We start from the raw sequence: 24,629 nt of genomic DNA on the forward strand, positions 1-24,629 counted from the left end.
AGCTAAAACTCTTGCCCTGCGGTATATACCGATCCCTTTCCATCGCTCAAGTAAATGTAACCGAATTGTGGTCACTATCACCAAAGTGCTCACCTACCTCCAAATCTAACACCTGGCCTGGTTCATTACCCAGTACCAAATCCAATGTGGCCTTGCCTCTTGTTGGCCTATCTACATACTGTGTCAGGAAACCCTCCTGCACACATTGGACAAAAACTGACCCATCTGAAGTAGTCGAACTATAGCGTTTCCAGTCAATATTTGGAAAGTTAAAGCCCCCCATAACAACTACCCTGTTACTTTCGCTCCTATCCAGAATCATCTTTGCAATCTTTTCCTCTACACCTCTGGAACTTTTCGGAGGCCTATAGAAAACTCCCAACAGGGTGACCTCTCCTTTCCTGGTTCTAACCTCAGCCCATACTACCTCAGTAGATGAGTTGTCATCAAACGTCCTTTCTGCCACCCTAATACTGTCCTTGACTAACAATGCCACACCTCCCCCTCTTTTACCACCTTCCCTGATCTTACTGAAACATCTAAACCCCGGAACCTGCAACAACCATTCCTGTCCCTGCTCTATCCATGTCTCCGAAATGGCCACAACATCGAAGTCCCAGGTACCAACCCATGCTGCAAGTTCACCCACCTTCTTCCGGATGCTCCTGGCATTGAAGCAGACACCTTCCTGCCTGCCGGTACACTCCTGCGACCTTGAAACCTTATTTATGACCTCACTACTCTCAACCTCCTGTACACTGGAGCTACAATTCAGGTTCCCATCCCCCTGTTGAATTAGTTTAAACCCTCCCGAAGAGCATTGGCAAATTTCCCCCCCAGGATATTGGTACCCCTCTGGTTCAGGTGCAGACCATCCCGTTTGTAGAGCTCCCACCTACCCCAGGATGAGCCCCAATTATCCAGGTATCTGAATCCCTCCCTCCTGCACCATCCCTGTAGCCACGTGTTCAACTGCTCTCTCTCCCTATTCCTCGCCTCGCTAGCACGTGGCACGGGTAACAAACCAGAGATAACAACTCTGTTTGTTCTAGCTCTAAGCTTCCACCCTCGCTCCTTGAATTTCTGCCTTACGTCCCCATCCCTTTTCCTACCTATGTCGTTGATGCCTATGTGGACCACGACTTGGGGCTGTTCCCCCTCCCCCTTAAGGATCCCGAAAACACGATCCAAGACATCACGGACCCTGGCACCTGGGAGGCAACACACCAACCGCGAGTCTCTCTCGTTCCCACAGAATCTCCTATCTGTCCCCCTAACTATGGAGTCCCCAATGACTAACGCTGTCCTCCTCTCCCCCCTTTCCTTCTGAGCAACAGGGACAGACTCTGTGCCAGAGACCTGTACCCCATGGCTTACCCCTGGTAAGTCGTCCCCCCCCAACAGTATCCAAAACGGTATACTTGTTTTTGAGGGGAATGGCCACAGGGGATCCCTGCACTGTCTGCCTGTTCCCTTTCCGTCCCCTGACTGTAACCCATCTACTTTTATCCTGTACCTGAGGTGTGACTACCTCCCCGTAACTCCTCTCAATTACCCCCTCAGCCTCCCGAATGATCCGAAGTTCATCCAGCTCCAGCTCCAGTTCCCTCACACGGTTTCCGAGGAGCTGGAGTTGGGTGCACTTCCCGCAGATGAAGTCAGTGGGGACACTAGTGGTGACCCTTACCTCCCACATTCTACAGGAGGAGCATACAACTGCCCTGACATCCATTCCCACTGTTCTGAATTCCCAAACAGACAAATAAAAAAAAAACTAGTAGCCTTACCAAATCAGCGCTCAGAACCTTTTTTTTTTGTTAGAGGAGGAGGATGGGTGGGAGGCACTACCTAGGTAGTGTTTTGGGTAAAGCAACCGCCCAAATATATTACCTCACTTACTCCAAAAATGGAGTCACGCGAGGTAAGACTTTTATAATCGAAAAGCTCACCTTCCCAGGCTGCCCCCGCGCTTCCTCCCGGACTCCCGCCGCTGAAACAACTGAAAGGCCGCAGTCACGCGAGGTAAGACTTTTATAATCGAAAAGCTCACCTTCCCAGGCTGCCCTCGCGCTTCCTCCCGGACTCCCGCCGCTGAAACAACTGAATAGTCCCACCTCCCCCAGAACTGGCCCCAATGTCCCAAAGATCTGAACCCCTCCCTTCCTAGATGATGGATCTAATTGAAACTTGAGAATATTGAACTGCCTGCATAGAGTGGGTGTTGGGAAGATGTTTCCATTGGTCAGAGAGACTAGGACCCAAGGGCACAACCTTAGACTAAAGGGAAGACCCTTTAGAACGGAGATACGGAGAAACTTCTTCAGCCAGAAAGTGGTGAATCTATAGAATTCATTGCCGCAGAATGCTGCGAAAGTCAGGTCATTGTATGTATTTAAGACAGAGATGAGGTAGTCTCTTGGTTGTCAAGGGGATCAAGGTTTACAGGGAGAAAGCAGGAGAATGGGGTTAAGAACATAAGAACTAGGAGCAGGAGTAGGCCATCTGGCCCCTCGAGCCTGCCCCGCCATTTAATAAGATCATGGCTGATCTTTTTGAGACTCAGCTCCACTTACCCGGCCACTCACCATAACCCTTAATTCCTTTACTGTTCAAAAATTTATCTAGCCTTGCCTTAAAAACATTCAGCGAGGTAGCTTCAACCGCTTCACTGGGCAGGGAATTCCACAGATTCACGACCCTTTGGGTGAAGAAGTTCCTCCTGACCTCAGTCCTACATCTGCTTCCCTTTTATTTTGAGGCAATGCCCTCTCGTCCTAGTTTCACCTGCTAGCGGAAACAACCTCCCTGCCTCCACCTTATCTATTCCCTTCATAATCTATCAGATCTCCCCTCATTCTTCTGAATTCCAATGAGTATAATCATAGTCTACTCAGTTTCTCCTCATAATTCAACCCTCTCAACTTTGGAATCAACCGAGTGAATCTCCTGTGCACCCCCTCCAGTGCTAGTATATCTCTTCTCGGGTAAGGAGACCAAAACTGCACACAGTACTCCAGGTGTGGCCTTACCAGGACCCTATACAGCTGCAGCATAGCCTCCCTGTTTTTAAACTCCATCCCTCTAGCAATGGCAGACAAAATTACATTTGCCTTTTTAATTACCTGCTGCACCTACTTTTAGCGATTCATGCACAAGGACGCCCAAGTCCCTCTGCACAGCAGCGTGCTGCAATTTTTTACCATTTAAAGCATAGTCCATTTTCCTGTTATTCCTACCAGAATGCATGACCTCACACTTATCAACATTGTACTCCATCTGCCAGACCTTTGCCCAAACACTTAGACTATCTATATCCCTCTGCAGACTTTGTGTCTTCTGCACACTTTGCTCTACCACTCACCTCAGTGTCATCTGCAAATTTTGACACACCACACTTAGTCCCCAACTCCAAATCATCTATGTAAATTGTAAACAATTGAGGTCCCAACACTGATCCCTGAGGCACAGCACTAGCCACTGGCCACCAACCAGAAAAACACCCATTTACCCCTACTCTTTGCTTTCTCCTGGTCAACCAATCCTCTATCCATGCTAATACATTACCTGTAATACCATGGAACTTTATCTTATGTAGCAGCCTTTGGTGTGGCAACTTGTCAAATGCCTTCTGGAAATTCAGATACACCACATCCACAGGTTCCCTATTGTCCACCATGCAAGTAATGTCCTCAAAGAATTCCACCAAATTAGTTAAACATGACCTACCCTTCATGAACCCATGCTGGGTGTTTCCAATGGGACAATTTATATCCAGATGTCTTGCTATTTCTTCCTTAATGATAGATTCAAGCATTTTCCCCACTACCGAAGTTAAGCTAACTGGCCTATAGTTACCTGCTTTTTGTCTACTTCCTTTTTTAAACAGTGGCGTCACATTGGCTGTTTTCCAATCTGTGGGAACCACCCCAGAGTCCAGTGAATTTTGGTAAATAATGACTAGTGCATTTGCTATTTCCCCCATCCCCTCTTTTAGTACCCTGGGATGCATTTCATCAGGGCCAGGAGACTTGTCTACCTTTAGCCCCATTAGCTTGCCCAGCACTGCCTCCTTAGTGATAATGATAGTTTCTCGGTCCTCGCCTGCTACAACCTTCTTGCCGTTAGTTTTCGGCATGTTATTTGTGTCTTCCACTGTGAAGACCGACACGAAATAACTGTTTAATGTCTCGGCTATTTCCTTACTCCCAGTTATTGAATTGGCCTTCTCATCCTCTAAAGGACCAATGTTTACCTTTGCCACTCTTTTACGATTTACATATTTATAGACACTTTTGCTGCCTGTTTTTCTATTCTGAGCTAGTTTGCTCTCATAATCTATCTTACTTTTCTTTATAACTTTTTTTTGTGGCTTTCTGTTGGCCTTTAAAGATTTCCCAGTCTACTAGTTTCCCACTACTCCTTCGCTTTTTTGTATATGTTTTTTTTTCAATCTGATACTTTCCTTTATTTCCTTAGACATCCATGGCTGGCCCTCTCTTTTCCTACAGTTCTTCCTTATCACTGGAATATACTTCTGCTGAGCACTGTGAAAAATCATTTTGAAAGTCCTCCACTGTTCCTCAGTTGACCCACCGTAAAGTTTTTGCTCCCATTCTACCTTAGCTAACTCCTCCCTCATTCCTTCATAGTCTGCTTTGTTTAAGCACAGGACACAGGTACTGGATTTAACCTTCTCACGCTCCATCTGTATTTTAAATTCGATCATACTGTGATCGCTCCTTCTGAGAGGATCCCTAACTGTGAGATCATTAATTATTCCTGTCTCGTTACACAGGACTAGATCTAGGATAGCTTGCTCCCTCGTAGTTTCCATTACATATTGTTCAAGGAAATTATCGCGGATGCGTTCTATGAACTCCTCCTCAAGGCTGCCATGGCTGACCTGGTTTGACCAATTGATATGTAGATTAAAATCCCCCATGATAATTGCTGTACCATTTCTACATCCGTTAGCTATTTTCTATGTTTATTGCCTGCCCCACCACGATGTCATTATTTGGTGGCCTATAGACCACACCTATCAGTGACTTCTTCTCCCTACTATTCCTAATTTCCGCTCAAATGGATTCAGCGTTTTGTTCAGTAGAACCTATATCCTCTATCACTACTGCCCTGATATCATCCTTAAAAATCAGAGCAACACCGCCTCCCTTACCTTCCTGTCTGTCCTTCTGAACAGTTTGATATGCCTGGATATTTGACTCCTAGTCATGACCATCCTGTAACCTGTTAAGAAATGTATCAGCCATGATTGAATGGTAGAGCAGTTCCGATGGGCTGAATAGCCTAATTTCTACTCCTATGTCTTATGGTCTAATAGGAGGTCAGGATATCAAGTTTAGTGATTTTAGGTGTTGTGCAGACCTACACCCCACATCTGGTCCTGAAGAAGGGTAATAACCGCAACGTTGACTGCTCCTTTCCTGCAGATGCTGCTGACCAGCTGTGTTCTTCCAGCCTCCTGTTTGTCTGCCTGGGTTCCAGCATCTGCAGTTTTTTTGTCTCCAGGGAAATTGCATTAGCTGCTTTGTTTAGACCTTGGTGGGGTGGCTGTACAAACCAGTCCACAGTACAGAGGCTGAGAGTCCATTCATGAAATGTGATGTGGTGGAGCTGCCAAAACCTGTTGGTCAATTTTACATGAATACTGAGGGTATGTGATCTGAAAGAGTCTAGCAGAAGGAAAGTGAAATGTTGGTTGTTAAATGGAGTGTTTGTTGCATAGTTTGGGGACTGTCAGCTCAATTGATTGAATGGCTAGTTTGCAATGCAGAGTGATGCCACCATCACAGGTTCAATTACCACACTAACTGAGGTCACCATGAAGGTGACCAAACCCTTAACCTATTGCACCTTCTTGACCACTTCACTCACCTGAGGTATGGTGACCCTCGGGTTAAACCCGCCACTACTCTTTGCTCTGATAAGGCTGTTCTATAGTCCTGTGTGACTGTGGTGACTTTACCTTACTTTTTTTAATTTGATTTATTTATTGTCACATGTACTGAAGTATAGTGAAAAGCTTTGTTCACGAGCAGTACAGGCAGATCATAGTAAGCAAGGACGTACAGATTATAAGGTGGAAAAAAAAAACTTAGAAGCAGACAGATTATGTTGCACAGGGTGTGCGCTAGTTACATAGCTAAAAGCCAGTTTTGCCTTTGACTGATGTATACTTTATTCTTGCAGGTTGAATTTGGGAAACACTTGCTAGCAAGAGTTTTGTGTCTCATCTTCCTTCCTCTTGTTTTCTACACAGCATTGTTTGGAATTCACTTCTTAATCTTAAACAAAAGGTAAGTTGCTAACTTAAATTCTGTTTAACAGGTTGGATGCTTTTGTTTGAGGAAAGAACCTTTATGAAGAATTTTCCTCAAATCAGATGAAACCACGATCTAGAACCTGTGTTTTCCTACTTGGAGAATAGTTTCAGATCAGCCAAAGGGGATAAATGTTGCTCCAGTCAAGCAACATCAATTAATGTGTAGTAAGAGATAACACAGCAGGCCAAGCAGCATCAGAGGAGCAGGTAAGTTGACGTTTCAGGTCTGGACCCTTCTTCAGAAATGGGGGAGGGGGAGGGGAAGGGGATTCTAAAATAGAGAGAGAGGGGGAGGGGGAGGTGGATGGAAGATGGATAAAGGAGCAGATAGGTGGAGAGGAGACGGACAGGTTGAGGAGGCGGGAATGGAGCCAGTAAAGGGATGGGGGTTGGTTAGTCAAGGGAAGATGGACAGGTCAAGGAGCCGGCGATGAGGCTGGTAGGGAGGAGGTGGGGATGGGGGTTGAGGTGGGAGGAGCGTATAGGTGGAAGAAAAGACTGACAGGTCAGGGAGGCGGGGATGAGCTGGGCTGCTTTTAGGATGAGGTTGGGGGCGGGGAGATTTTGAAGCTTGTGAAGTCCACATTGATACCATTGGGCTGCAGGGTTCCCAAGCAAAATATGAGGTGCTGTTCCTGCGACCTTCGGGTGGCATCGTTTTGTCCCTGGAGGAGGCCCAGGATGGACATGTCGTCCAAGGAGTGGGAGGGGGAGTTGAAGTGGTTCGCGACTGGGAGATGCAGTCGTTTGTCGCGAACCGAGCGTAGGTGTTCCACAAATCGGTCTCCAAGCCTCTGCTTGGTTTCCCCGATGTAGAGGAGGCCACATCGGGAACAGCGGATACAGTATACCGTATTAGCAGATGTGCAGGTGAACATCTGTTTGATGTGGAAGGTTTTCTTGGGGCCTGGGATGGGGGTGAGGGGGTAGCTAAAGGATAAAAAGATCTCTTTCAAAGCCCCAGAAATCTCTTCTCTTACCTACTTCAGTATCTTGGGATAGATCCCATCAGGTCCCGAGAACGTATCTACCTTAATATTTTTTGAAGATAGCCAAAACCACCACCACCTTATTATCAACATACCCCAGAGCATGTGCAAACCCCTCTGTAAACTTAACATCATATACATATAAAATGCAGTGGGATTCTCCTTAAGCCTACTTGCCAAGGACATTTCATGGCCCCTTTTAACCCTCCTAATTCCTTGTTTAAGTTCTTTTCTGCTTTCTTTATAATCTTCAAGGGTCTTGTTTGATTTCTGTTTCCTAAACCATACATATGCTTCCTTCATCATTTTAACTAAATTTTCAACATCACTTGTTACCCAAAGTTGCCACATTCTGCCATCCTTATCTTTCATCCTTACAAGGGTGTGCCGGTCCTGAACACTGATCAACTGGCTTTTAAAAGACTCCTAGGTCAGATGTGGATTTACCTTCAAACAGCTGCACCCTCACCTCCCGCCCCCCCCCCCCGGCCCCCCCCAACCCCAATCTAATTTTCCTAGTTCCTGCTCAATAATATTGTAATTAACCTTCCCCAAGTTTTGTTCCTTCACCCCAGGACAACCCTTATCCTTTTCCATAACTATTTTAAAACTTGGAGAATTATATCACTGTTCCCCTGCTGAAACTTTGATCGCCTGATCAGGATACGTCCCCAGTACAAGATCTAATAAAACCCCTGCCCTAGTTGGACTATATATATTGTTTCAAGCTTAGAAAAAGTAGCAGTAAATAGGGTGAAAAGGGGAAAACGTGGTAAAAGAGCAAAATTAATGGCTCGTTATTTAAATGCATATAGTTTTAAAAAGAAAATTAATGAATTATCGGTACAAATCAAAATTAATGGGCATGATCTTATTGCAGTTACGTAGATGAGGCTACGAGGGATCAAAGCTGGGAACTCTTTGAAAGGACAGATAGGGAAGAAAAAGTTGTGGGGTAGATTTTTTTTTTCATGAGATGTGACATCTGAGAACAAATAATGATCCTGGATTGGAAAATGTAGAGTTTGTATTGGTGGAGGTAAGAAATAACAAGGGGAAGAAATCACTGCTGGGAATAGTTGATATGCGCCCCTAACAAGTATGAAACTGTTCAACAAAGAAAAAGATGAGATAATGATAGCATGATTTAAAAAAAAGCAATGTTCTTGAGCTGGGTTAGTCAGATTTGCATAGGTAGCCGTTTGGGGCATTTTCCTATAGGAATATGTTGTAGATTCAACCAGTGAAGAGGTTATTTTGGATCTGGTGTATGAAACAGAGGGGGGAGGTGATGGCTTAGTGGTATTGTCGCTGGACTGTTAATCCAGAGACCCAGATAACATTCTGAGGACCCGGATTTGAATCCCGCCACAGCAAATGGTGGAGTTTGCTTTCAATAAAATATCTGGAATAAAGGATCTAATGATGACCATGAATTCATTGTCGATTGTAGGGAAAACCCATCTGTTTCACTAATGTCATTTAGGGAAGGCAACTGCTATCCTTACCTGGTCTGGCCTAGATATGACTCCAGACCCACAGCAATGTGGTTGACTCTGAACTGCCAGCTGGGCAATTAGGGATAGGCACTAAATGCTGCCTAGTCAGAGATGACTCCATCCCGTTAATGAAAAAAAGAAAAAAGAATGCAGCAGGTTTAATAAATGAACTCAAAGTAAAATATCCCTGAGGAAGCATGACTATAATGTTAAGAATTTAGTATTCAGTTTGAGAGGGAGAAGCCACATTCAGAAAAAACTGTTCGAGGTTAAATAAGAGTAATTACATAGGGGTGAGGGCAGAGTTGGCCAGAGCAAATTTGGAAAGTTTAGCAGGGAAGACAGTTGATGAGCACTGCCACTTACTAAAGAAAATAGTTGCTGATCCTCAGCAAAGATATATCCCAGAAAGGAAGAAGGATTCTAGGAGGGGGTTAAACCAACCATGGTTAAACAAGGAAGTTGAGGATGGTGTGCAATTGAAGGAAAACAGATTGTGCAAAAATCATTGTAAAACTGGAGGATTGTCAAATTCTTAAAACGCAAAAGGTGACAATATAGTAATAGGAGAAAATGAACTTGACGGTGAGCTAGCAAGTAAAATGAGAAAAGGACAAGAGATTTTCTCTAAATATAAAAAAATACCGTAAGCTCCTGAGAAATGAGTCTGGAAATAGACAACCAGAAAATGGCAGGAGACTGAAATAATTTCTTTGCATCAATCTTGGGGCAAAATCCAGGGAGGAATTAAACGCTGAATAAGAACCATAAGAACTGCGAATGCTGTAAAACAGGAACAAAAGTAAAGTTGCTGGAAAAGCTCAGCAGGTCTGAAAAATCGGAGTTAACGTTTCAGGTCCGGTGACCCTCCAGGGTTCTGAGGAAGGGTCACCAGACCTGAAATGTAAACTCTGATTTTATCTTTACGGATGCTGCCTGACCTGCTGAGCTTTTCGAGGAAATAAACACAATAGGCAAGCAGAGAATTCAAGAAGATGGATTATAAAGTTCATGAGCACATTGATATAAAAAGCAAGCAAGTATTGGAGGTTTTGCTGGATTTAAAAGTGGGCAAATCCCCAGATCTGGATAGGTTGTGTCCAAGGGTATTATGGATGTCAAGGAGCCTGGACTAGGCATTTAAGGGGAGGTGCTGCCAGAGGACTGGAAGATAGCTAATGTGGTTCCACTTTACAAACAGGGTGGTAGACATAGACCACAGAATTGTAGACCATTGAGTCTAACCTCAGTGGTTATGAAACTATTGGAGAAAATAGGAAAGAAGACACGAAACTCCATTTAGAGAGGTAAGGTTTGATCAAGGACAGTCAGCATAAATTTCAGATGGAGGTTATACCTAACAAATCTGTGGAATTTTCTGAATCAGTGACCAGTTGTTTGGTTAGGTAGAGCAGTGATGCAGTTCATATGAATTTAAGCAAGGCCTTTGACAAGGTTCCATGTGGAAAACTGATAAGGAAGGTGTAAGCACATGAGATTCAGGGTAACTTGGCAAGACGGGCCCAAAATTAACTTAGTGATAGGAGACAGAGGGAGGTGGTAGAAGGCTGCTTGTGTGACTGGAACCCATTTTGCAGTGGCATATCACGTGGATCGGTGCTGGGTCCCTTTTATTGTGTTAATGTAGATAAATGATGTAGATGAGAATGTGGGAGATCATAAGTAAGTTTGCAGATGATACAAAGATTGGCAATGTGGTTGACAGTGAGGAGGAATGTGGAGGAGGAATTACATGAAGGTATAAACCGATCAGTGGCAGGTGGAATTTAGCCCTGGTAAATATGGAGTGATGTAAGGCACTAGGTAGTTAAGACGTGGGGGAAGCTTGCCTTTATCAGTTTTGGCATAGATTAGAAGAGCAGAAAGGTCATGTTGGAGCTGTACAGAAATTTGGTTAGGCCACAGCTGGAGTACTGTGTGCAGGTCTGGTCACCACACTCAAAGAATATGCTTGCACTGGAGGGATGCTGGGGAGATTCATCAGGATGGCCTGGGATGGAACATTTTGGCTGTGATGAAAGACTGGATCAGCCTGGATTTTTTTTTTCTTGGTGCGCAGAAGGTTGAAGGAGGATGTGACTGATGTGTATAAGATTATGATGGGCATGGTAAGGGTCATTCAGTTTTTAAAATTGAAACTAAATTCATTCACGGATGAAGGCATCACTGGCTAGGCCAGCATTTATTGCCCATCCCTAACTGCCCAGAGGCTAGTTAAGAAGCAATCACATTGCTGTCCGTCTAGAGTCACATGTAGGCCAGACCAAGTAAGGATGGCAGTTTCCCCGTCCGAAGGACATTAGTGAATGAGATGGGTTTTTACAACAACCAACAGTGGATTCATGGTCATTATTAGACCTTTAATTCCAAATTTTTATTGAATTCCAATTCCACCATTTGCCCGAGTGGGATTTGAACCCGGGTTCCCAGACATTACCTGGATCTCTGGATTAACAGTCTGGATATAATGCCACTAGGCCATCACCTCCCCATAATATTTAATATGCAGTCTATTCAACCAATTTGCCAATGTCCCAACACACTTCACTCAGACTTGACAGCATGACGCTAACCCCCACTACTGTTGCTTTGCTGTGGTGTCAATATTTACTTTGGATACTGCAAAGAAATCTCCAGTCAGAGCAATAGAACAATGTCTTAAGGATGATCTTCTGCAAAATTAAAGTTGCCGGTTTACATTATGACTGGGATATCAAAATCAGAATCTCTTCATCTGCCAAATGTGCCTGGAAATGACCACTTTGCCCTCCCCCAATGAGATGCTGTTTTGCAGAAAACAGAAAGCTGTACTTTTGTCATTATTTCTCACTTTCAAATAGCTAAGAAAGCAACCCAGATATGCTCACTTAAATGCAATAATGTTGTGATCAGGGAGGTAACATCTAGCTGAAGAAATGGTTATTGTAAATAAGGGGATTGAGGAAGATTAATATGATAGTGGATTGGCAGTGTCATAATAATAGAATTTGGCAAGCAGCTATCCTCTGGAGGGTTTGCCACTTCCTGGAGTCTGCCGCCTTGCATCAGTGAAACAAACAGATTGCTGGACATATTTGTGGAGAGGGAAATGGAATAAATGTTTCGAGTGCAGTATGACTTCTCGTTGCTCTTCTATTTATGGCTCGCTGAATCGGAAAGCTGGTAATGTGTACATGGGAAGTTGGGAATGAGTGTATTATATCCCAGTGAGGGTGATCCCCTCGGTCATCTTGAGAAATGAAGAAATTATATTATTGGAAAGCATTTTGTTCTATAATAAAATTAGTGCTGGTGTTGGCAGCTTTGACCTTTTTGTCCTTTTTTTTTTTGTTACAGTGGTCCCGGTGACGGATTTTTCAGCTCTGCATTTCAGTCTCGTCTGATTGGTAACAATTTGCACAATGCATCAATGCCAGAGCGTATGTATGTTTTCCTTAAATTCTAAGAGTTTCTGCCAAGTACTGAAATAAGCAGCTGAGCTGCATATAACTTTCCAACAGACCCTGTACAAATTATTAATTGAAGTTGTAAGCAGGAATTGGGAACCATTGTGCTGGAGGGGACTGGGAGGAGGTCTCTGATACTTTTGAATTCAAGTGTCACCATCAGCTATGGGGTGATTTGAATTCACGTTCCCAGATCATAATATGGGATCCTGGATTACCTGACATTACCACAATGCCACTGCCTCCCCCCGTGCTTAAAGTGTTCACGTTCCAAGTATTATGATCTTAGTTATTACTAAATTATATTCCCAGTTATGAGAATAAAGATAATCTTTTAAAGAAAAAAAATAGAAGAGAAAATGCTAGAAAAAAAATAAAGAGAAAATGCTTGTACAGACTTGAACAAATCAATCATACGTGCTAATGACTAAATAAGTACAGTAAACAGATGAGATAATGATTTGTAAATCATATACACTGTATGTACAATTGAGACTAATATTTGGAATCAGTGGGATGTAAATAACAGACAAACAGACAAATGCGTCACAAACTGCGTCCTGAAGGCCTGATACAGTCAAGATAGATTCCACTCGGATGTTAGTAATACTGTGGGTCAACTTATTCTTTTTTGCAAGGGATTCCAATACTTCATTAGAAATATTTAGCTTTGAAGTGCCTTCAAAGTCTCTCTGCTGAAGCATATGTGTTGGTAATTTAATCTCTTGTCCAGAATCTAAATTTTCCAGGATCCCCAAGTTTAAGTACTGAATAATTTTGGCTTTTATCAAAGCTTCACTTAAGCTCTGTGGGAGCTTCAGTCCTTCTCAGTTGCATTGAGAAGATATTGCTTGAGAGCTTCCTTCACCCAGTTACAACAATACCCAACTATTGATGGCTCTCAGGGTTCTGAGCCCATGGCATGGTGTCACCAAACACTGAGACTTCACCTGAGCCCTAACACCAGCACTTCTACCTGGCTGGAACCATTTATTTTCCTTCAACATTTTCCCAACTCGAATTTCAACTAACTTTTGTCACAGAAGAAAGGATAAATAAGTTAGCTATTTTCCAGTCTAAAGGAACCTTCCCTGAATCTAATGAAATTTGGAAAATTAAAACTGTCTCCTTGATGTCTAGCATTTTTAATTTTACCTCCATGGTCCTGCCATTTAGAATCCAAATTAGTTTTGCCTATCCACAACTTCTTGTTCCTTATTTAATTTAAATACTTATCAGCTCCGTAGAAAAATTCCTTTAGTTCTAAGTACCTTATGTTTCAATCTTGAGTATTAACGTGCCCTTGTTCTAGACCTTCAGTAACTGGGAGCTGCCTGCTTCTCTGTCTCATCCTTTTAATGGCTTTATTCATTTGTACTCTGTTGTCGTGTGATGTGTTCTAGGAAGAACAGTGTTGATTTTTCAATCTGATATTTCTTTTTGAATCATCCTGGTTTTGACTAAAATTAACTAGGTTGTACTCGAGCATTGTGGAAAAATAAATTGTTGAAGCTTTTCATCTTCATTCATTAACTCTAAATTCTTGGGAACATCCCATTGAGTCATACAGCATGGGAACAGGCCCTTTGACCCAACCTGTTCATTCTGACCAGGTTTCTCAAACTGAACAAGTACCATTTGCCTGCTTTTAGAACATAGAACAGTACAGCACAGTACAGGCCCTTCGGCCCACGATGTTGTGCTGAACTTTTACCAGAAACCTAAGGTCTATCTAACCTCCACCGCTACCTTATACTATCATCAAATAGTATATCGCCTATATCCCTCTAAGCCTTTCCTATCTGTCTACCTGTCCAAATGTCTTTTAAGTATTGTAATTGTACTTACCTCTACCACTTCCTCTGGCAGCTCATTCCGTATAAGCACAACCCTTTGTGTGAAAAACAGTGCTCCTCAAGTCCCTTTTAAATTTTGGTAGATGTGTTGCTATGGATAATGCGCCATTTTAAATGATCACTGACTAACCATGACCAAATTTTACCAAAATTTAGGGTTCAAAAGAAATAAGAGCAGGATTAAAGTCATATTGTTCAATCAGGGAGACCTAGGTGTTCAGGGGCGGCACGGTGGCATAGTGGTTAGCACTGCTGCCTCACAGTGCCAGGGACCCAGGTTCAATTCCACCCTCAGGTGAGTGTCTGTGTTGAGTTTGCACATTCTCCCCGTGTCTGCGTGGGTTTCCTCCGGGTGCTTCGGTTTCCCCCCACAGTCCAAAGATGTGCAGGTTAGGTGGATTGGCCATGCTAAATTGCCTGTAGTGTTCAGGGAGGTGTAGATTAGATGGGTTATAGGGGGATGGGTCTGGGTGGGATGCTCCGAGGTTCAGTGTGGACTTGTTGGGCCGAAGGGCCTGTTTCCACACTGTAGGGATTCTATGAATTGAAAAAAAAGGTGCTTAGTTCCTTGAAGGGGCATCACAGGTAAACAGGGTGGTGATGACGTTTTGGATTGCTTGCCTTTATTGGTCAGAGCATTGACTGTGGGAGTTGCAATGTCATGTTGCGGCTGTACAAGTTAGGCCACTTTTGGAGTACTGCTTACAGTTCTGGTCACCCTGCTATGGGAAGGATGTTAATAAATTGGAAAGGGTACTGAGAAGATTTACAAAGATGTTGCCAGGACTGGGGGTTTTGAGTTATAAGGAATGGCTGAATGGGCTGGGACTTTTGTCACTGGAGTGACAAATGCTGAGATGTGACCTTTATTGAGGTCTATAAAATCATGAGGGGCATAGATACGGTGAATAGCAAAGACCTCTGTTTAGTGCTCACTATGTTACTGGCATCATTTTTACTCCCTTGGTGTTTTCTGGTTATTTTGTCCTAGGCTTGACAGTGGTTCTTTTTTGCTACAGATATTGCTTATGGATCAGTGATTACAATAAAGAATGTACGGACTGCAGGTGGGTACCTGCATTCCCACTGGCATCTGTATCCAGAAGGTGTTGGAGCACGACAGCAGCAGGTTTGTTGGACTGGTACTGCAATGATGTGGTAAATCCCAACCACACCTGAAAATCAGGGGTCAAGAAAAATAATGTTGTAATAACTAGGGAAGTTGTGCTGGGCAAACTAGTGGAGCTGCAGATTAAGTGCTCAAGTTCTGGTGGATTTCATCCAAGGATCTTAGATGTGGTTAATAAGCTAGAAGATGCATTAATTTTCCAAAATTCAGTAGATTCTGGAAAAATGTTATCAAATTGGAAACTAGCAAATATAATTCCTCCATTCAAAAATAGGAGACTATAGGCCAGATAGCTTGATGTCTATCTTGGGAAAGGTGCTGAAATCAATCATTAAGGACGTCACAACTGGGCACTCAAAAAACTCAAGGAAATTGGGAAGAATTAGCATGGTTTTGTAAAAAGGAAATCATGGTTAACCAATTTATTAGAGCTCTTTGAAAGAGCAACATGCTGTCGATAAAGAGGAGCCCCTGTATTTAAATTCCCAGAAGGCATTTGACAAAGTTCCACAAAGATTATAGGTCAAAGTTGGAGATCATTGGTATGGGGGTAATCGAAGATTGGCTGGCAGAAAACAGAATTTGCATGAATGGGTCTTTTTCAGACTTTAGGTTGTGATGAACGGGAATCCGTAGGGGTCTGTAGTAGGTTAAATGGTCTACGTCTGCTCCTATTTAGTATATGGTCATGTAACTAGATGTCTCACACAATAAAGTTTTGTCAGCTTTCTGCTTTTTTTTTCAGGTGACAGCCTATTTACACAAAGACAACAACAACCTTTGGATTGTCAGGAAACCTGAACACACCTCAGGTCAGTGTTGTTCAATTTTTCTTAGTCATTTTCAGACTCTCTTCTGAGTTATGCCCCTTCTCTAAATTATGCACCAAACTGGAGATGAGCTTTTTTCAGAAGATGAAGGGTGTGAGGAGTTGGTGATGTAGTTAAATGACTACTTTCATGTTTATAGGAATATTGTGATTTTCATACTGAGGCTCATTGCAACTGATGATTCAGTAGGAGAATGTAGTTTCATCCCCTGTTCAGGTTTTTAGAAGTTTCTGATATAGTCATTCATTCAGATCAGTCATCTTTGTTTACATGGCTATGATAAATGCCAGATTGAATACAGGAGCAAGGAGTTCTTACTGCAGCTGTACAGGGCCTTGGTGAGAGTGCACCTGGTGTACTACATGCAGTTTTGGACTAATTGCCTAAGAAAAGATATACTTGCCATTAGGGGTAGTGCAGTGAATTCACCAGACAGGGTTACTGGGATGGCAAGCTTGTTCTATGAGGAGAGATGAGGTCAGCAGGAACATGGGAACATAGGAAGAAGCTGTTAAGCCTGTCCTGCCATTCAGTATGATCAAAGTGGCTCAAAAACTTTAAAACCTTTTACTCACCCAACCCCATAACCCTGTGCCACTGATAATCATAAATCCATCAGTCTTTTACCATAAACATACTCATAGACTGAGCACCCATAACGTTCTGTGGGAGAGAATGCCAAAGGTTCACATCCCTCTGTATAATAAAAAATTGTCCTAATCTTGGACTAAAGTCGCATCTCCCTTATTATGGCTCTGGATACCCTAACCAATGTAGCTGTTTCTCCCTTTAAGTATTTTGTAAGTTTCAGTGAGATCACCTCCCATTATTAGAAATGGGCGGCTCAGTGGTTAGCACTCTGCCTCACAGCGCCAGGGACCCAGGTTCAATTCCACCCTCAGGCAACTGTCTGTGTGCAGTTTGCACATTCTCCCCGTGTCTGCATAGGTTTCCGCCAGGTACTCCAGTTTTGTCCTGCAGTCCAAAGATGTGAAGGCTAAGTGAATTGGCTGTGCTAAATTGCCAATAGTGTTCATGGATGTGTAGGTTAAGTGTGTTGGCAACGGGGAATGTGGGGTTACAGGGAAAGCATAAGTTCTGGGTGGGATGCTGTTCAGAGGAAGGGTGTGGACTTGTTGGGCTGAATGGCCTGTTTTTACACTGTAGGGATTCTATGATTCTATTAATACAAGCGCAGTTTGCCAAATCTGTCTCCACTGGGCATGTGTTCACTGGTGTTTAGAAGAATGAGGAAATCTCATTGAAACATAAAATTCCAATGGGGCTTCAGAGACTGATGCAGGAATGTTTTCCTGCCGGGGAGTTGAGAACAACTGGTCACGGGAAATAAAAACTGAAAGAACTTCAGATGCTATAAATCAGAAACAAAAATGAGAGGAAATTTCATAGAGACTTATAAAATTCTAACAGGATTGGACAGGGTGGATCCAGGGAAGATGTTCCCAACGGTGGGTGTGTCCAGAACCAGGGGTCACAATATGAGGATTCGGGGTGGACGACTTAGGACCGAGATGAGGAGACATTTCTTCACCGTTCTTCACCACCCTTCTTCAAGAGTGGTGAGCCTGTGGAGTTCATTACCACCAGGGGTAGTTGATGCCAAAACATTGAATGTATTCAAGAGGCGACAAGATGTAGCACTTGGGGTGAATGGGATCCAAGGTTAGGGGGAGAAAGCTGGATTAGACTATTTAGTTGGATGATCAGCCATGATTGTGGAGAATGGCAGAGTAGGCTTAAAGGGCTGAATGGCCGCCTCCTGCTCCTATCTTCTATGTTTCTATGTTAATAGAGATTCCTGGAAAAGCTCAGCAGGTCTGGCAGCACCTGCAAAGAGAAATCAGAGTTAATGTTTCGGTTCAAATCTGAGAAAGGGTCACTGGAACCGAAAAGTTAATTCTGATTTTTCTTCACAGATGCTGCCAGACCTGCTGAGCTTTTCCAGCAATCTCTATTTTTGACACAGGAAATGCCTTCTCTTGGAAGGGAGTGAACCTGTGAAATTCTGTACTACAGAATGCTGTAGAGGCAGAATCACTGAATGAGTTTTAGAAAGAAATAGATCTCTAGAGGCTAAGGTCCTCAATGGGGATAAGGAGAGAGCCAAAGCCTGGTGTTGAGATAGAGAAACAGCTGTTATCATGTCGTATGGTGGAGCTGGTTCGATTAGCTAAATGGCCTATTTTTATTTTTTGATGAGTCCTTGAATCATATTTATCTGTACATTAGCCCTTGTCTCTGTTAATATTTGAAAGGTGAAGATGGCGGTGAATATAAGCATATGAAGTAGTATCCAATAAAAGGAAATCTGACATAAAAACCACGTGCTGGAGAAACGCAACAGGTCTGGCAGCATTTGTGGAGAGAGGAACAGAGTTAATATTTCCATGGCAGTGTGACTCTTCAGAACAATATCCTAACTGGTTTTTGAAGTAATCTTTCAGAGAGAGCAAATTGTTTGATTCATTCTTCATTCTGATGGCTTTCACAGATACAGATGACATTGCTCAACATGTTCGTCATGGTGATGTCTTCAAGCTTGAGCACAAAGAGTAAGCCTGGGAAATGGGTTCAACTTCAGTTTTTCAGATTAATAACAATAAGGTCCCTTCTGCAGGCTAATGTTTTTCTGTGTTTTGGTTGATAGGACATCTCGGAATATGCACAGTCATCATCATGAGGCACCACTGACAAAGAAACATTACCAGGTCACAGGATATGGAATAGTAAGGGATCTTCAAGGATTGGCTTGGCTTGAGGGAGATTTCATTTTTGGAAAATCCAAGTACTTTTAAAAGAAAACACTTGAACTGTTGGAATATGCTGCAAACAATTTGCCCACCTGGGGCCATGATATTGTGGAAGAATTAAATAATAAACATCTTCCCAGAGTTTTAAAATATATAAGGCTAAGAGCAGAAGTATTTTGTACAGAGGAGATAACAAGGTGTAGAGCTGGATGAACACAGTAGGCCGAGCAGGAGAACTGACGTTTCGGGTCTGGACCCTTCTTTAGAAAAATAAATCTTCTGAAGAAGGGCCCAGACCCGAAACGTCAGCTTTCCTGCTCCTCTGATGCTATTTGGCCTGCTGTGTTTGTCCAGCTCTACACCTTGTTATCTCAGATTCTACAGCATCGGCAGTTTCTACGATCTCTGCACTTGAAGGAGGCAAGTTAGTGACTTTGTACGACCCCATGATACATGTCTGCATAGTTAGGAAATTTTATACAAGTTAAGACCTAGTCGACTATCTCATGATAACTGCATAGCTAATCTCAACTAGTTGACCGCCTCCCCACAACCCTCTCGATCAGATCTGAATATAGAAATATGGAAACGTAGAAAATAAATCAAGTGTGACCCTTGTCAAGGGCGACACCCATGTTCTGCAAGTAAATAAAAAGAAAGGCCATTCAGCACTACATGCCTGCTCAGTCATTCAATATGAATGTGTAGTTCATCAACTCCATACTTTTTCCTGCTTTCTCTACATATCCTTTGATCCTTTTAGACGTAAAAGCAATATCTCCTTCATGAAAGCATTCAGTGCTTTGGTCTCAACTGCTTTATGTGGCAGATAATTCTATAGGTTCACACTCACTGGATACCAAAATTTCTCCTCATCGAGTCAGAGTCATGGAGTAATACAGCATGGCCCTTCGGCCCAAACCGATCCATGCTGACCATGGTGCCCACTCAGCTTGTTCAAATTGCTGGCATTTGGTTCATTTCCATCTCAACCCTTCCCATCCATGTACTTATGTAAATGTTGCTATTGTACCTGTCTCAGCCACTTCCTGTCAGCTCATCCCATATATGCACCACTCTCTGTGTGAAGAAGTTGCCCCTCAGGCCTTGCTTCAGTCTTTGCCCTCTCACCTTAAACCGATGTCTTCTAGTTTTTAATTGTCCATCCCTGGAAAAAGACCATATGCATTCATGCTATCTATAGTAAGAAAGTAGTAAGGAGGCATGGGATATGGGGAAATGTGGCAGATTGGATTCAGAATTGGCTGACCCTTAGAAGACAAAGGGTGGTAGTGGACGGAAAATATTCAAAATGGTGCTCAGTTACGAGCGGTGTACCACAAGGATCTATTCTGGGTCCTCTTCTATTTGTGATTTTTTGTAAATGATTTGGATAAAGGAGTGGAAGGGTGGATTAGTAAGTTCGCGCACAATACGAAGGTGGGTCGAGTTGTGGATAGTGCGGAGGGCTGTTCCAGGTTACAAAGGGACATTGATAGGATGCACAGCTGGGCTGAGAAGTGGCAGATGGAGTTTAACCCTGAAATGTCTGAGGTGATTCATTTTGGAAGGACAAATTTGAAAGCAGAATACAAGGTTAATGGAAAGATTTTTGGCAGTGTGGAGGAGCAGAGGGATCTTGGGGTTCATGTCCATAGTTCCCTGAAAGCTGCCACCCAGGTGGATAGGGTTGTTAAGAAGGCATATGGTGTGTTAGCTTTCGTTAGTAGAGAGATTGAGCTCAAGAGCCGTGAAGTTATGCTCCAGCTATACAAAAGCCTGGTTCGGCCACATCTGGAGCATTGTGTCCAGTTCTGGTCACCTCATTACCGGAAAGATGTGGAAGTGTTGGAAAAGGTGCAGAGGAGATTTACCAGGATGTTGTCTGGAATGGAGGGAAGGTCTTACGAGGACAGGTTGAGAGAGCTAGGGCTTTTCTCTTTAGAATAACAAAGGATGAGAGGTGACTTGATAGAGGTGTACAAATGATCAAAGGTATTGATACAGTGAACAGCCACAGACTTTTTCCTAGGATGGAGGTAGCTACTACGAGGGGGCATAGTTTTAAACTGAGTGGAGATAGATATAAGGGAGACATCGGAGGTAGGTTCTATACTCCGAGAGTGGTAGGGGCGTGGAATGCATTGCCGGAGCAGGTAGTGGAGTCGGCCTCATTGGGGCATTTAAGCGGCTATTAGATAGGCACATGGATGATAGTATAAGGTAGGGGCGGAGGTTAGATAGACCTTAAGTTTAGGGTAAAAGTTCGGCACAACATCGTGGGCTGAAGGGCCGGTACTGTGATGTTTTGCTCTATGTTCTATGTTCTATATTCCTCATGATTTTACACACCTCGATAAGGTCACCCCTCATTCTCCTACATTCCAAGGAATAAAGTCCTATCCTGGCCAACCTCTCCCTGTAACTCGGGCATACTAGTCCTGGCAACATCTTCATAAATCTTCTTTGCACACTGTTCAGTGTAACTATGTCTTTCCTATAACAGGGTGACCAAAACTGTACACAGTACGCCACGTGTGGCCTCACCAACGACTTGTACAATTATAACATTACATCCCAACTCCTGTACTCAGTGCCTCAACCAATGAAGGCCAGCATGCTAAATGCCTTCTTCACCTCCCTGTCCACCTGTGATGCTGCTTTCAACAAGCTCTCTACTGGTAGTCCTAGGTCCTAAGTGGCCTACCCTGAATTCTTAGACTTTGACTCCTGGTTCTGGACTCCTGCGGAACATCTTTCCTGCATTTCCCTGTCTTGTCCTGTTAGAGTTTTATAGGTTTCTATGAGATTCATTCTTGTAAACTCCATTAAATACAATGCTAATGGATGATCTCATCTCAGTCTCCACTCCACTTTCCTGCTTGCTCTCCATAACTCTTTTTAACCTATTGCTAGTTAAAAATCTGTCTATCTCCTCAAATTTACTCCATGCCCTGGTGTCTGCTGCATTCAGAGGTTCCTTCTCATCTCTGCTTTACATCTGCCACCTCTTTGTCCCACAAGGTGAAACATCATTTCTATCTCTACTTTGTCAATCCCCTTTAGCATCTTGGATACCTCCAATTAGATCTCGTCGTAACCTTCAAAACTGTAGCGAGTACAGGTCTAAACTATTCAATCTCCTCATGAGGCAAGCTTTTTATCCCCAGAATTAATTTAATGAAGCCTGCAATCACATTGCTCCTTGGGTGAGGGAATCCAACTGTGCACAGCACTCCAAATGTGGTCTCACCAATGCATTGGACAATTGCAACAACACTTAACTACTTTTATACTCTGTCACTGCTTTTGACAATAAATGCCAAAATTCCATTTTCCCTCTGTATTACCTGCATACTAGCTTTCTCTAATTCCTCCATGCAGACACTCAGATCTCTCTGCACCGAAGCACTCTGATTCTCTCCATTTATAAAGTAAGTTGCCTTTCTATTCCTCCAAACAAAATAGACAACCTCACACTTATCCACCTTAAGCTCCACTGTAAATGTTTGGCCCATTCAACTAACCTATTCATATTCAATTGTAAGTTTTAGTTTCGTAGGTGCAACTTACATTCCCACCTATTTTAGTAGGTGAGATTATCTGCCCTCCTTGCCATTCAGCTGTTGATCCAACTTGACAACAACCCCTGACCTGACTGCTGACTGACAACCTGAACAAAATGCGTTTCCCCTACAACTCCCTACTCAGCCATACCTCTGTATCTGTCTCACTTGTCTACTCATTCAGTCACTCACCTGTTCACCTGAATACCAGCTTGCTTTGACAGTCATTGCAGCTGGATAGAAGCTCTGGTCCAATGTTTCACTAAACACCTGCTCAGTCTGGGAAGACTGTTGTAGTAGGTAATGTTGATTTGATTCTAAAGCAAATTTGGGTTTTTTTTTCTTTCAAAAAAATATTTTGAGACACATTATCCCTAACTATAACCCTAAGATGTGTCATTGGAATGTAGGAGCAGGTGATTCCAGCTGTCTTTCACTGGGCATTCCTTGTGTGAGCTGTTGAGGCTGGATCATTAAGTATATTCAAGGCTGAGAGAGATTTTTAATCAGGAAGGGAATTGAGCTTTAAGGGGAAAAGGCAGGAAAGTAGAGCTGCGGACGATCAAATCAACTACAATCTCATTGAATGGTGGAGTGGACTTGATTAGCTGAGTGGCCTCTTTCTCTAGCATCTTACGGTCTATAATGATCTTATGGTGTTTGGTTGTTGAACCATTAATAGAGACTGATTATCTTTCATTATTGTTATATCATGCAACTTCCAGGTGGTAGAAAGTGAACTAAAATGAACATGGTTCTCTTTTTGTAGTATTGTAGTGGTGTATAGGATAAGGAAATAACTGCAGTGATAAAGTTGAGTTCTGCTCCTGATAGTTGAATGCTGCTGTATTTATTTGCAGAATGGAACTGGAGATTCAAATGACTTCTGGAGAATTGAGGTGGTTGGGGGACAGAATGGGGACCTGATTAAAGTTCTAAGAAGTAAAATTCGATTAATCCATGTGGCAACTGGCTGTGTCTTGTATTCCTCTGGGAAAACCTTGCCCAAGTGGTGAGTATTGTTTGTTGATTCAAGTAAGTGAACCATTAGCTTTTGATTTTATGAAATCACAGAAATGTTATGGTGCAGAAGGAGGCCATTCAGCCCATTGTTTCTCACTGGCTAGTTAAATGAGCATTGTTACCTGAAGCCAATATCATGCTTGTTCCCCATACCCTTGAACATGATTTTTATCCAAAAATCGACCTATTCCCTCTTGATTGCCTCGGTTGAGTACTGTGCTGTGCTGTACTGTTCTATGTTATGAGGACAGCCTGGATAGGCTGTGTTTGTTTTCCTTGAAGCAGAGGCGACTGAGGTGGGATCTGCTTGAAGTATACAGATTTATGAGAGGCATAGACAATAGATTGTGAGAATCTCCTCCCTGTGACAGACATGTCGAAGAACAGAAGGCACAAGTTTAAGGTGAGGAGCCAGTGGTTTGGAGCAGACTTGAGGATAAAAATTTCACCCAGAGGCTGGTAAATATATGGAACATGCTGCCTCAGAGGCTGGTGGAGGCAAGTACTCTCTCTCAACCTTTAAGAAGCAACTGGATGAGCACCCAAAATGCCAGGACAATGAACCGAGGGCAGGTAAATTGGATCAGTGGTGTTTGGTATTTGTTGGTGGGCATAGACGTGGTGGGTCAAAAGGCCCATTTCCATTTTGTTATTTGGAGTTCCCTTAATTTGTTATTTTCCCATATTCAAAAAGGGAAGTAGAGAGAAAATAGGGTATTATAGACCAGTAAGTGGCACGGTGGCTCAGTGGTTAGCACTGCTGCCTCACAACGCTAGGGACCTGGGATCGATTCCACCCTCTGGCAACTGTCTGTGTGGAGTTTGCACGTTCTCCCCATGTCTGTGTGGGGGTGCTCCGGTTTCGTCCCACAGCCCAAAGATGTGCAGACTAGGTTGATTGACCATGCTAAATTGCCCATAGTGTTCATGGATGTGTAGATTAGAGGGATGGGTCTGGGTGGGATGCGCTGAGTGTCGCTGTGGACTTGTTGGGCCGAAGGGCCTGATTCCACACTGTACGGATTCTATGATTCTAACATCAGTAGTAGGGAAAATTCTCAAATTCATTATCAAGGAGTTTATAGCGGAGCATTTAGAAAGCAGTGGCAGGATCAGATAGAGTCAGCACAGATTTATGAAGGGGAAATCATGCTTG

The 24,629-nt window shown here is 43.2% G+C and overlaps 1 protein-coding gene across 1 annotated transcript in view; it reads left to right on the top strand.

Annotated features, from left to right (window-relative positions):
* The window catches only part of pomt2 (protein-O-mannosyltransferase 2), a 145,457-nt gene that overhangs the window by 50,094 nt on the left and 70,734 nt on the right, over nt 1-24,629 (top strand). Inside the window, exons 7-13 of the mRNA XM_048600344.1 lie at nt 6,211-6,317; nt 12,189-12,271; nt 15,174-15,283; nt 16,029-16,095; nt 18,626-18,686; nt 18,782-18,860; nt 23,311-23,462. Coding sequence (XP_048456301.1) covers nt 6,211-6,317; nt 12,189-12,271; nt 15,174-15,283; nt 16,029-16,095; nt 18,626-18,686; nt 18,782-18,860; nt 23,311-23,462 — 659 coding nt within the window. The remainder of the gene's footprint in view (nt 1-6,210; nt 6,318-12,188; nt 12,272-15,173; nt 15,284-16,028; nt 16,096-18,625; nt 18,687-18,781; nt 18,861-23,310; nt 23,463-24,629) is intronic.

The sequence above is a fragment of the Rhincodon typus genome, chromosome 8, assembly GCF_021869965.1.
Source record: "Rhincodon typus isolate 14 chromosome 8, sRhiTyp1.1, whole genome shotgun sequence".
Classification (NCBI taxonomy): domain Eukaryota; kingdom Metazoa; phylum Chordata; class Chondrichthyes; order Orectolobiformes; family Rhincodontidae; genus Rhincodon; species Rhincodon typus.